At 43.6% G+C, this 13,903-nt stretch overlaps 1 protein-coding gene across 3 annotated transcripts in view; it reads left to right on the top strand.

Moving 5' to 3' along the window:
* HMGN3 (high mobility group nucleosomal binding domain 3) overlaps positions 1-8,066 on the top strand; it is a 33,877-nt gene extending 25,811 nt beyond the window's left edge. Inside the window, exons 5-7 of one of the 3 annotated variants that reach the window (XM_005299610.5) lie at positions 6,083-6,196; positions 6,316-6,415; positions 6,724-8,066. In XM_005299610.5, coding sequence (XP_005299667.1) covers positions 6,083-6,196; positions 6,316-6,415; positions 6,724-6,737 — 228 coding nt within the window. In that variant the 3' untranslated portion in view covers positions 6,738-8,066. Of the gene's footprint in view, positions 1-6,082; positions 6,197-6,315; positions 6,502-6,723 lie in introns of all 3 variants that reach the window. The other 2 variants (XM_065588083.1, XM_005299611.5) reach the window with 2 other exon arrangements.
* Positions 8,067-13,903: the final 5,837 nt, after the last annotated feature.

Here is a 13,903-nt window from a genome sequence, read left to right as displayed (position 1 = left end):
AAGCATTAAGTACTTCAGCTTTTTCCACATCGCCTGTCACTAGGTTGCCTCCTCCATTCAGTAAGGGTCCCACACTTTCTCTGACCTTCTTCTTGTTTCTAACATACCTGTAGAAACCCTTCTTGTTACCCTTCACATCGCTTCTTAGCTGCAACTCCAGTTGTGCCTTTGCCTTCCTGATTACATCCCTGCATGCTCTAGCAATATTTTTATACTCCTCCCTAGTCATCTGTCCAAATTTCCACTTCTTGTAAGCTTCCTTTTTGAGTTTAAGCTCACTGAAGACTTCTCTGTTAAGCCAAACTGGTCGCCTGCCATATTGGCTGTTCTTTCTGCACATTGGGCTGGTTTGTTCCTGCACCCTCAATAAGGCTTCTTTAAAATATAGCCAGCTCTCCTGGACTCCTTTCCCCGCATATTAGCGTCCCAAGGGATCCTGCCCATCAGTTCCCTAAGGGAGTCTTGGGGTATGTCTACACTACGAAATTAGGTCAAATTTATAGAAGCCGGTTTTATAGAAATCGGTTTTATACAGTCGATTGTGTGTGTCCCCACATAAAATGCTCTAAGTGCATTAAGTCGGCGGACTGCGTCCACGGTACCGAGGCTAGCATCAACTTCCGGAGCGTTGCACTGTGGGTAGCTATCCCACAGTTCCCGCAGTCTCCGCCGCCCATTGGAATTCTGGGTTGAGATCCCAATGCCTGATGATGCAAAAACAGTGTCGGGGGGGGGGGGGGTTCTGGGTACATGTCGTCAGGCCCCTCCCCCTCCGTCAGAGCAATGGCAGACAATCGATTCGCGCCTTTTTACCTGGGTTACCTGTGTAGACAACATACCACGGCAAGCATGGAGCCCGCTCAGCTCAGCTCACCGTCACCATATGTCATCTGGGTGCCGGCAGACATGGTACTGCATTGCTACACAGCAGCAGCTAATTGCCTTTTGGCAGTAGACGGTGCAGTATGACTGGTAGCCGTCATTGGCTATCTGGTGCTGGCAGACGTGGGGCTGCCTTGCTACACAGCAGCAGCTCCTTGCCTTTTGGCAGTGGATGGTGTATTACGACTGGTATACATCATCGTCATATTCCTCAGTGAGTTCAATCAGAGGCACCTAGGCAGACATTTTTGTCTCCTGGAGACTCAGTCCTGCCGGCAGTCCTATTGAACCGTCTTGACGATGATGGCTAGCAGTCGTAATACAGCATTTTCTGCCAAGCACCCAGAAGATTCCGAGGGCTATCAGTCATGCTGCACCGTCTGCTGCCAGCTTAAGATGTAAAAAAATAGATGGACCAGATTTGTTCTGTATTCATTTGCTTCCCCCTCCCTCCGTGAAATCAACAGCCTGCTAAACCCAGGGTTTTGAGTTTAATCTTTGGGGGGGGCATTCTGTGTGACCGTTGTTTGTGTTTCTCCCTGATGCACAGCCACCTTTGTTGATTTTAATTCCCTGTAAGCCATGTCGTCACTCGCCCCTCCCTCCGTCAGAGAATAGTTTTGCGCCTTTTTTCAGCCCAGATGCCATAGCACTGGAATCATGGAGCTCACTCAGATCACCACGGCAATTATGAGCACTATGAACACCGCGCGCATTGTCCTGGAGTATATGCAGAGCCAGAACATGCCAAAGCAAAGTCAGGCGAGGAGGCGATTGCAGCGCGGCGACGAGAGTGATGAGGAAATTGACATGGACATAGACCTCTCACAAAGTACAGACCCCAGCAATGTGCAAATCATGGTGTTACTGGGGCAGGTTCATGGCGTGGAACGCCAATTCGGGGCCTGGGAAACAAGCACAGACTGGTGGGACCGCATCGTGTTGCAGGTGTGGGACGATTCCCAGTGGCTGCGAAACTTTCGCATTCGTAAGGGCACTTTCATGGAACTTTGTGACTTGCTTTCCCCTGCCCTGAAGCGCCAGAATACCAGGATGAGAGCAGCCCTCACAGTTGAGAAGCGAGTGGCGATAGCCCTGTGGAAGCTTGCAACGCCAGACAGCTACCGGTCAGTCGGGAATCAATTTGGAGTGGGCAAATCTACTCTGGGGGCTGCTGTGATCCAAGTAGCTAACGCAATCAAAGACCTGCTGATATCAAGGGTAGTGACTCTGGGAAACGTGCAGGTCATAGTGGATGGCTTTGCTGCAATGGGATTCCCAAACTGTGGTGGGGCGATAGATGGAACCCATATCCCTATCTTGTCACCGGAGCACCAAGCCACCGAGTACATAAACCGCAAGGGGTACTTTTCAATGCTGCTGCAAGCCCTGGTGGATCACAAGGGACATTTCACTAACATCAACATGGGATGGCCGGGAAAGGTACATGATGCTCACGTCTTCAGGAACTCTGGTCTGTTTCAAAAGCTGGAGGAAGGGACTTTCTTCCCGGACCAGAAAATAACCGTTGGGGATGTTGAAATGCCTATTGTTATCCTTGGGGATCCAGCCTACCCCTTAATACCATGGCTCATGAAGCTGTACACAGGCAGCCTGGACAGTAGTCGGGACCTGTTCAACTATAGGCTGAGCAAGTGCCGAATGGTGGTGGAATGTGCATTTGGACGTTTAAAAGCACGCTGGCACCTCGGATAGACCTCAGCGAAGCAAATATTCCAATTGTTACTGCTGCTTGCTGTGCGCTCCACAATATCTGTGAGAGCAAGGGGGAGACATTTATGGTGGGGTGGGAGGTTGCAAATCGCCTGGCCGCTGTTTACGTGCAGGCGGTTAGAAGAGTACAGCCGCGCACGGTATGCATCAGAGAAGCTTTGAAAACAAGTTTTGTGACTGGCCAGGCTACGGTGTGAAACTTCTGTTTATTTCTCCTTGATGAATCCTCCGCGCCCAGTTCACTCTACTTCCCTGTAAACTAACCACCCTCCCCTCCCCCCTTCGAGCACCGCTTGCAGAGGCAATAAAGTCATTGTTACTTCACATTCATGCATTCTTTATTAATTCATCACACAACTAGAGGAATAACTGCCAAGGTAGCCTGGGAGGGGTGGGGGAGGAGGAAAGGAAAAGGACACACTGCAGTTTAAAATTTTAAAACTTTAACACTTATTGAAGGCCAGCCTTCTGATGCTCAGGCAATCATCTGGGGTGGAGTGACTGGGTGGCCGGAGGCCCCCCCACCGTGTTCTTGGGCGTCTGGGTGAGGAGGCTATGGAACTTGGGGAGGAGGGCTGTTGGTTACACAGGAGTTGTAGCGGCGGTCTCTGCTCCTGCTGCCTTTCCTGCAGCTCAACCATATGCTGGAGCATTTCCGTTTCATGCTCCAGCAGCCAGAGCATTGACTCTTGCCTTCTGTCAGCAAGCTGACGACACCTACCCTCTTCAGCCCGCCACTTGCTCTCTTCAGCCCGCCACCTCTCCTCTTGTTCATATTGTGCTTTTTTGCACTCTGACATTGACTGCCTCCACGCATTCTGCTGTGCTCTGTCAGCGTGGGAGGACAGCTGGAGCTCCGAGAACATATCATCCCGAGTCTGCCGTTTTCTCCTTCTAATCTTCACTAGCCTCTGTGAAGGAGAAACATTTGCAGCTGGTGGAGGAGAAGGGAGAAGTGGTTAAAAAAGACACATTTTAGAGAACAATGGGTACACTCTTTCACATTACATTTTGCTGTTCACATTACACCGCACATGTGCTTTTGTTACAAGGTCGCATTTTTCCTCTTATATTGAGGGCCTGCCAGTTTGGTGTGAGAGATCACTCACACAGTGCCAGGCAACAGATTTTGGCTTGCAGGCAGCCATGGTAAGCCACAGTCTTTTGGCTTTTTTAACCTTCTTAACATGTGGGAATGGTTTCAAACAGTAGCGCCCCCATTTCCCTTACCAAGCACCCGTTGGGTTGGCCATTTAAAATGGGTTTGCAATGTAAAAGGAGGGGCTGCAGTTTCCGGGTTAACATGCAGCACAAACCCAACTACCCCCCCCCCCCAACCCACACACACACTCAATTCTCTGGGATGATCACTTCACCCCTACCGCGTGGCTAACAGCGGGGAACATTTCTGTTCAGCCGAGCAGGAACGGGCACCTCTGAATGTCCCCTTAATAAAATCACCCCATTTCAACCAGGTGACCGTGAATGATATCACTCTCCTGAGGATAACAAAGGGAGATAAGGAATGGATGTTGTCTGCATGCCAGCAAACACCGGGACCATACGCTGACATGCTTTGTTATGCAATGATTCCAGACTACGTGCTACTGGCCTGGCATGGTAAAAAGTGTCCTACCCTGGCGGACGGGATAAGGCAGCCCTCCCCAGAAACCTTTTGCAAAGGCTTTGGGAGTACATGAAGGAGAGCTTTCTGGAGATGTCCCTGGAGGATTTCTGCTCCATCCCCATACACGTTAACAGACTTTTCCAGTAGCTGTACTGGCTGCGATTGCCAGGGCAAATTAATCATTAAACACGCTTGCTTCTAAACCACATGTAATATTTACAAAGGTACACTCACCAAAGGTTCTTTGTGTGTCCTCAGGGTCTGGGAGCATGCCTTGGGTGAGTTCGGGGGTTACTGGTTCCAGGTCCAGGGTGATAAACATATCCTGGCTCTTGGGGAAACTGGTTTCTCCGCTTCCGTGCTGTGAGCTGTCTTCATCATCATCTTCCTCGTACCCCAAACCCGCTTCCCTGTTGCGTGATTCTCCATTGATGGAGGCAAAGCACATGGTTGGGGTAGTGGTGGCTGCACCCCCTAGCATGGCATGCAGCTCCGCGTAAAAGCGGCATGTTTGCGGCTCTGCCCCGGACCTTCCGTTTGCCTCTCTGGCTTTGTGGTAGGCTTGCCTTAGCTCCTTAATTTTCATGCGGCACTGCTGTGCGTCCTTGTTATGGCCTCTGTCCTTCATGGCCTTTGAGACTTTTTCTAATATTTTGCCATTTCGTTTACTGCTATGGAGTTCAGCTAGCTCTGATTCATCTCCCCATATGGCGAGCAGATCCCCGTACCTCCCGTTCTGTCCATGCTGGAGCTCTTTTGCGATCCTGGGACTCCATCATGGTTACCTGTGCTGATGAGCTCTGCGTGGTCACCTGTGCTCTCCATGCTGGGCAAACAGGAAATGAAATTCAAAAGTTCGCGGGCCTTTCCCTGTCTTCCTGGTCAGTGCATCTGAGTTAAGAGTGCTGTCCAGAGCGGTCACAATGAAGCATTGTGGGATAGTTCCCGAAGGCCAATAACGTCGAATTCCATCCACACTACCCCAAATCTGACCCGCAAAGGCCGATTTTAGCGCTAATCCCCTCGTCGGAGGTGGAGTAAAGAAACTGGTTTAAAGGGCCCTTTAAGTCGGAAAAAAGGGCTTCGTCGTGTGGACGTGTCCAGGCTTAATTCGATTTAACACTGCTAAATTTGACTTAAACTCATAGTGTAGACCAGGCCTTGGTCTGCTTTTCTGAAGTTCAGGGTCCGTACTTTGCTATTCTCCTTTCTTCCTTTTGTGAGGATCCTGAACTCAACCATCTCATGGTCACTACTGCCTAGGTTGCACCCACTTCTACTTCCCCTACCATCTGGGGTGTTCTTTCCAAAGAGAAACATGCAAGCCTAAAATAGCAAAAATTACTTAATGTTTGTTCTCTAATATCCTTAAGACACAGGGGGGCTAGTTCCTCAGCCAGTGTAAGTTGGTGCATTTCTATTGAATCCAAAAGTGCTGTGCCATCACTTCAGCTGTGATTCTGGTCCAATTAATGTGCTTCACTGTATAAGATTTTAATAGACGGTACTTGTTCTGATATGTATGTCCATCCTGGTTTGTTTTTGTATGATGTATGGACTGTTTTCTTATTCTACTAGAGTAATTTTTTAAATCCCTGAAAATTAAGAGAAACAATAGAGTCTCAGTTAAATTTTGCTAGTGATGGCAGCAGTTGCAGGAGAGCTTTAGAACCCTCAGCTTTGGCACTTGCGGGTAAAAGCATTCCAGATCATCTTTAGAGAGGTAGCTGACATTTTGTACTAATTTGTCACACACAACTTACTCATAGTTCATAGATAGTAACAAGTATCCAACAACTTCTAATGCACATTCTCTCCATGTTTTTGATCCTCTATCAGAAGGAACCTGGAACAAAGGCTAACAAAGGTGCTAAAGGAAAGAAGGATGAAAAACAAGAAGCTGCAAAGGAAGGTACTACACCATCTGAAAATGGTGAAAATAAAGCTGAAGAGGTACTTTCCAGACAGACCTCCCACTGATTGAATCAGTGTTTCTAAAAAATTATTCAATCTTTCAGCCATTGATAGCATGTTCATAATGTTTCTTTTTATTGCCCATAATGTTATTGCAGATTCGCATCTCTCGCTCAACTGTTAGTGTTTCAACATCCAGAGGTGCCCCACCCAGCACACTGTCAGTAAAAGGGCAGATTGAAACAGTGAAAGTTAAGGGTACGGTAGAGCATTCTGCATGTGTGCAGTGAATAGAAACAGATAGTAGTGTGGTGCTTTTCATTATGAACAATGGAAGCTGGCAGGTAAGGCTTCTATGGCTTTTGAAAAGCAGGGATCAATAAATGAAGACAAGTGTGTGTGTGTACCTGTTGTGTCTGTAAATATAATACTGAAATAGTTTGAAACTGAGCAGTTGCAAATAATGCATCAAAGGAGAAGGTGCTAGTGTGGGGGCTTTTTTTACACGTGGAGCAGTAACTTTTTATAGTAATTGTGTTTTTTTTTTTTTCCCTTCCCCTTCGCAGGCACAGAGAACTGAATCTGTAGGTGACAAGAGCCAATGAATTGTCATGAAAATTTTGGGTTGATTTTATGTACCTCTTGGACAACTTTTAAAAGATATTTTTATCAAGTATTTTGTAAATGCTAATTTTTTTAGGACGATGATAGTTGACATATTAAACTGTATAGGAACATATCCCTTCTCATAACCATGCTCTTAGAAATTCCCATTGCTGCCAAGTAATATAAATATCAACTTTAGCATTGGAAGATGTGTGTCAAATTGGATCAGCATTCCATACACTTGCTTTAAGAAATTAAGTCTTGTGCATATGGTGATGGTTTTTACTGTGTGTATTTGAATTTTTCATGCAGTTTTCTAGAGCAATAATCAGTGGTGCTTTTGTACTTAGGGTTTATGTGATTTTAATGAAACATGGATAGATGTGGCCACCTGCTGACTATTTTGGGTTCTATTAATGGATTAAAATAAAAGGTCTCCTTGCCTGCAAATCTACAGCCTCCTAATGTTTTCTCTAAATCTGAGGAATGCCTGACTCACTTTTTAACTATTGTGTGGAAGACTAAATGGTTTAGCAACTATTGTGTTCTGCATGCACTACGTTTAATGCTTTTTGCTGGTCTCTGATAAACATATTTAAATGTCCACATATGAGTAACAGGTCAAGATTTTCAATGGTCCACATGTTAATGGCCTTCTCAATATGAACCAGTGTATTCGTATTTACTATCACAGTTGAATAGACTTTGTATTACTGTACCAGTATAACATACAGTGAGATACCAAAACAGAATGAATTGCTTGATTGAAGCAAATGTACAGTAACTGAAAGGCATTCAGGAGCAGCTTTGCTTCCTCTCTCCCTGCCCCTCCTCCCCCCGTTCATCTAATACAGGAGTTTTTAATTTCAGCAGCTTATTACATGGAACTCTTGTTTCTATCTACAGCCCCAAATTTAACATAAAATAGTAATTGCTGTTCTGCTTCAGCAGAGGACAGTTGTAAATGTAGTGCAATTGCTGTTAAACAGCACTATACTCGGTATGTGGTAGAGATGGAACAATTAAAGTATTTTTGAGGGGCTTGTGGTGGTGATAAATTAGCTAATGATCTTTAATACCTATACATTACAGCTCTTCAGCTCATTATAAGCGCCTTTTGATAGTTTTCTCTTTATCCTCTTCTGGAACTCTAGTATTTCTATTGTTGTTTGTGGGGGTGGGAAGGTGAGAAAGGAATGTTCCCTGTTCAGTAACATTTATTTGTATTGCTGAAGTGGTGGCCATTATGTCTGGGGATACTTTTGTTTGTTTCAGTCAATAAATAAATGACTGTATTGCTTGACCTTAGTGTCTTCTTTATTATTTAGGAAGCAAGTGGTCATCTGAAGTAGCCTGGTGTTAATTTTTTAGAAAACCTCTCTCCCCGCTCCCTCCACTTCAGTACATTTTCTATTCAGCTTCTCTGTTATATATAAGTAGCACCCAACGCCACAATCAGGATCAGTGTTTCTATTCTGATAGGCCCTGTGCAATAGCATAAGGACTTGCTGTCACAACACCAAGGAGCTTACCATCTAAGAAAGCATTTACAATTTTGGAAATAGGTTGAGAATAAGGGTAGTGATGGGGGGGGACGACACAATAAAGATGATGATCCAATTAGAAGGGAAGCAGTTATTCCCCTTCATACAGTGATTCCTGCACAACACTCTATGATTTGCTTGCTAAAGACAGGCCCTGTTGAGGTGGGTCTATCAATATAAATACATAGGCACCCCACCCCCCAATCACCATAATATCTGAGTCACTCCCAAACATTAATGAATTTATGCTTTCCCCACTGCCACAGGTTAGAAAGGTAGAATTACCCCCATTTTATAGATGGTAACTGAGATAGAGATTAAGTGACTTGGCCAGTGTCACACTGTAAGTCTGTGGCAGAGCTGGGCTTTGAACCCTGATCTTCTAACTCCCAGTATGGTGTCTTAACAATAAAACCATCCATTTTCCCAGAAAAATCCACTCAGAAGAACTTCCATAAAATTCTAGATCCCTAAAATTCCTGTTTATCCACTGAAGATTTCTGATTTTCAGAAAAAGTGAGAAATTTATGTATGTGGCTTTTTTTTTCCCCCCCATCTCCAGTCACTGACACCGCTTGCGTAAAATTTTCAAAGCACTCTATGGGATTTTAGGGGACACTTCTTTTTAACCCTCAAAATGCTGGCACTTTCCATGCCTCTAACCAAACAAGTGCTTTAAAACTGTGGTCTGTAGGCAATTGATGATCTGCAGACCACCTCTAGGTAATCTGGAGCTACTTCTGAAATTGCTTTAGCTATAAAATTCTAACTTAAAGGTGCCAGGTGCCTTAGAATTCATGGCAAGCTATTTTTTTAAAGAAAATTAGCTCAGTAGTTTTAAAGCTTAGTTATCAAGCTTAAACTTTTTTACAAGTAGTCTTTTAAACTGATTCAAAGTAAGTGAGGTTTAAAATATTTAAACTATTAAACAGATTCTCTTGTTCAGTAGCTGTCACTGATTTCAAAATAAAGCCAAATTGGAGGACTGCAGGTACTTATTGTAGGTCAGGTTACATAAAACCTTCAGTTTATTTTAGATACAGTAACTCCTCACTTAACATTGTAGTTATGTTCCTGAAAAATGCAACTTTAAGTGAAACGATATTAAATTAATCCAATTTTCCCATAAGATTTAATGTAAATGCGGGGGTTAGGTTCCAAGGAAATTTTTTGGGGGCAGACAAAAGACATTATATACTTTACATTATTGTGCTGTACTGTGGTTGGGAAGTGCCCCTGGCTTACCCCACACAGGCACAGCCCGCTGCAGGCGAGGACACTAGGAAGCACCTTGCGCAACAGCAGCAGTAGCAGCAGCTTCCCGTGAGAAAAACAGGCGCCGACTTTGCCGGGGGATGCTCTAGGCCCACCTCTTCCCACCCCCCACTTCACCTCCTCTCCGGAGCACGCCCACGTCCCTGCTCCTCCCACTCCAAGCACTGGGAGGGAGGGGGAGAAGAGGAACTTGTGCAATGCTCCCTTGTAAAGTCGCTGTTCTTCCACAGAATCTTACAAGCAGTGGACAGAGCAGGCAGCCAAACAACGTTATAAGGGAGCTTTGCACAACTTTAAACGAGCATGTTCCCTAATGGAGCAGTGATGTAACTTTGAAACAACGTTAAGCGGGAGGACGTTAAGTAAGGAGTTACTGTATTGTATTTCACAAATCCTTTATAATATAAAGAGACCATGTTTTAAGGCAAACACAACAGAGTTGAGTTATGGTTGAACTTTCAACATAAAATGTAGATTTCTCAATCTAACTTGCATTCATGATGGTTTTATCATATATTATTTTAAAAATATTATATCATTGTTTATTGTAAGTCAAACTTTTTCATATATTACTGTTGTTGTCATAACTCTCCTTACTAAGCAATCAGCCACTTTTATCCAATCCTTACAATCTATTTAAAATTCTGCTTCTCATCTAATTGTCCCTTCCATGTTGTTCTATCCCTCTGCCAGTTCAGTTTCATTGATTGCAACTGAATTTCAGATTCAGATTGAAAATCCTATTACTGCCATTTTAAGGCTCTTCAAGCACTAATCACCAATATATTTAGAATTTGTAAAGATCTGTTCTTTTTGCAGCCTTATGGTGTTTTAAAATTGTGTCATTTCCTTTTTGCAATGGTCTAGTAGAGTTCTGATTTTTCTCATAGCTGTATTAGTTTTAAAACCACGTAATTTTCAAAATATTTTCCTTTTACTGTTAACTTTGTTTTGCTTTTTGCATTTTAAAGTTTACTTTTAAAGATTGTTACAGTAGTCATGAAAGCTAAGTTCCATTAGAAATCAAATGTAATGCAAAATAAAAAGGGAAACTACTTATTGCTATTTTTGTTTTGTAGTTCTCCTCTTTTCTCATCTACGCTAATAATGCTTACACAATTTATGGCTTTATTTACCAAGAACCAGGCTGGTTCCTATAAAGGGGATAGTTAGCCCATTTCCTGCGTCAGTCTTTCTGCTTCCCTTGACTGTGAATACAATCATGTATCACAGTCCTCTAGCTCTAATACACTCATTCACCCAAAATAGCTCACTAATGAGAAACATCCAGGCTTTCCACCTTTGAAACCACTGGGGATGTGAAATTTGAGTTCTGTATAAACAGGGGAGTAATAAGGAGAAAGAGGGTGGTGATTTTTTTACCTCTGTCTATGGGATTGGTGAGACCAATACTGGAATATTATGTAGCATTCTGGTGTCAACATTTTTTTTTTTTTTAAAGGATGATGAAAAATTGGAGAGGCTGCAGAAAATAGCCACAAACATTATTTGAAAAAGTCTTACAGAAAAGGACTTGAAGAGCTCTATCTGTTTAGCTTGTCAAAAAGATCAACAGGTGACTTGACCCTCCTCTTCATGGGAAGAAAAATAAAGGGCTCTTCAGTCTAGAGGAGAAAGCCATAGCAAGCTGAAGCCAAAGTCAAATTAGAAATAAGGCACGATTTTTTTGTGTTTGTTTTTTTAAACTGTGAGGGAGGTTAACCATTTGAACAAACTACCAAGGGAAGTGGTGGATTCTCTGCTCTTTGATGTCTTCAAATCAAGAATGGATGCCGTTCTGGAAAATGTGCTTTAGTCACACACAAGTTATTGGGTTCAGTAGAGGTGAGTGAGTGAAATCTTTGGTCAGTGATATGCAGGAGGTCAGATAAGATGAACTAATGGTTCTTCCAGGCCTTAAAAATAAATGAAAGTAGGATATTTCAAGTATTGCTGTATTTATTTGTTTTTTTCCAAGTTTAAAAGTCAGTAGGTTGATGCCATAATTGCAATAGATACAGGATTTCAGTAATGAAAGGGAAAACAAAGTTCTAATTGACTGGATTTAGGCTAGAAAGGATAAATACAATTTTAAAGAAGTAACAAGTGAAAAGATATATATTTGGAGCAGGGGAAAGGTGTTTCAGAAAACTAGTAAGTGCACATACTAAAAGCTGAGTGTTGAAGTTCATAATGTATACAATAGAAATTAAAGTATATCCTTAAAGTGGTTCTGCCCTTAAATACAAAAGTAAAAAATTCATGAAACAGGAGCACAAAATTCTTCACACATAGTAAGCTAATTGTTTAGCAAGAAGATGGCCATCTCAGTGAGAGACGAACGGATGATAGTGCTAGTAGACTTAAATGTCTTTTGATGAAGAGATCAAAGTGATCTATAACATTTCCATGACAGACTGAAATCTATTTGGAGGGGAGGTAAGTGAACACCAAGACGTTAGCTTTGAACCAGACCACGTATGGTTCTAAGTGTCTTGTTGGCTCTGCAGTTACACAAGATTTTTTATTCTTTCAGCGGGTTTAATTACCCCAACCTTCCTTTTTCCATTGCTCTTCCATCTTTTGCTTTACCAAGTTAGTCCTTCCTCAAAAATAAACCAGCAGTTTCAAACATTGTGTCGAAACCTATGTTGCCAACTTTAGTGATATTTGGTAGTATTCTTAAAAGTCTTGGTTCCTGTAGTCTTGCAATGACATGAGAATTTCAGCTTTCATTTGAAAAAAAATCCTAGTCCTTGTGCTTATGGAGAAAAGCTTGAAAATCCTAATGACTCAAAAGCCAAAAGAACCCCAAATTTATTATATTTTCAATCCTCATTACATTAGGTGCCTGGCAATATTGTGAAACAGAAAAGGGGGAGATAACTAACTTCAAAATGAGGCTTATTGTGGGGAAGTAGGAGGGAACAGTACTCTTGTGCAGCAAAAGTAAGCTAGCTTCCTTGAGTTTTCCCTAATCGCATTTCACTTCTTGTGCTGTTACTTCTCACCTGTCCCTTATTGCCTGTGGGAGCAAAAGGCAACTCTGGATGCTCAACTCTTCTAATGACAGCAGCAGCAGTTCCCAAACATTTCTCCTGGACTAGCAAGACCAAAACATCACTGGCACAGCTGGTGGAAGACTTACGCCCTTGCGTTACAATAGTGAAAATTGAGGATGGACAAACTTGTTTTCCTTAACTTTGCACTCAAGTTTCACAGATTTGAAAATTTGACAGCCACCATTGGGTTTGCTTCTTTGACAGCTGTGTAGAGAAAGTCTAACAGGGAGAGGAAGAGAGAAGTGAAACACCAGAAGTGGGAAGAGACTTCATACTGGAAAAATAAAGTACATGAATACACGTGTGAGAGTTCAGGTCTTTTGGGGTTAGGAGGGGGGTCTTGTATCCCTAATATAACCAGGCTCAGCTTTAGTTTATTGCAGGGGTGGCCAACCTGAGCCTGAGGAGTCAGAATTTACTAGTGTACATTCCCAAAGAGCCATAGTAATACGTCAGCAGCCCCCCATCAGCTCCCGCCCTTCCTGCTCCCAGCGCCTCCTACCTGCCGATAGCCCCGCCACTCAGCGCCTCCAGCTGTTTCGCATGCGCAGGAAGCTGTATGGGGGAGGGGGAGAAGTGAGGGCATGGCAGGCTTGGGAGCAGGGGCCTTAGGGGAAGGGGTGGAGTTGGGGCAGAGCAGGGGGTTGAGCAGTGAGCACCCCCCGGCACACTGAAAGTTAGCATCTGTAGCTCCAGCCCTGGAGTCAGTGCCTATGCAAGGAGCCACATATTAACCTCTGAAGAGCTGCATGCGGCTCCGGAGCCACAAGTAGGCCACCCCAGGTTTATTGATTACATTTAAAACATCACAGAATCAGTGGGGAAGATGGCTTAAAATTATAAAGTGGGGAGAAGAGGCATTGGTTTGTGAACTGAAACCAGTTTTACTGAAACCTGAAAATAAAGTTCCAGGGACTTAAAATGTCAAATTCCACAAGTTTCATTCATCCCTGTTAATATTACACATGGAGCTGTGACCCTATCCTGCAGAGAAAACTAAGGATGCTTTCCTGGAGGAAAATTAAGCAGCAATTTTATATTCTGCCAAGTTAAGGGACCAACTTGAAGGAAAAGTTTTCTGGAGTTTCAAAGAGTAAGTGTTTCTGCTGACCAATTCTGTTTTGAAGACCTGTCTATAGGGCCGGCACAACCCATTAGACGACCTAGGCGGTTGCCTAGGGCACTACAATTTGGGGGGCGGCGACCGTGGTGGTATTTCGGCGGCGGGACCTTCCGCCGCCTCTGTGGGGGGCAGCATT

This window comes from Chrysemys picta, chromosome 3, assembly GCF_011386835.1.
Source record: "Chrysemys picta bellii isolate R12L10 chromosome 3, ASM1138683v2, whole genome shotgun sequence".
NCBI lineage: Eukaryota > Metazoa > Chordata > Testudines > Emydidae > Chrysemys > Chrysemys picta.
Note: the sequence above shows the minus strand (reverse complement) of the source record. Positions and strands in the feature narration are given on the sequence as shown.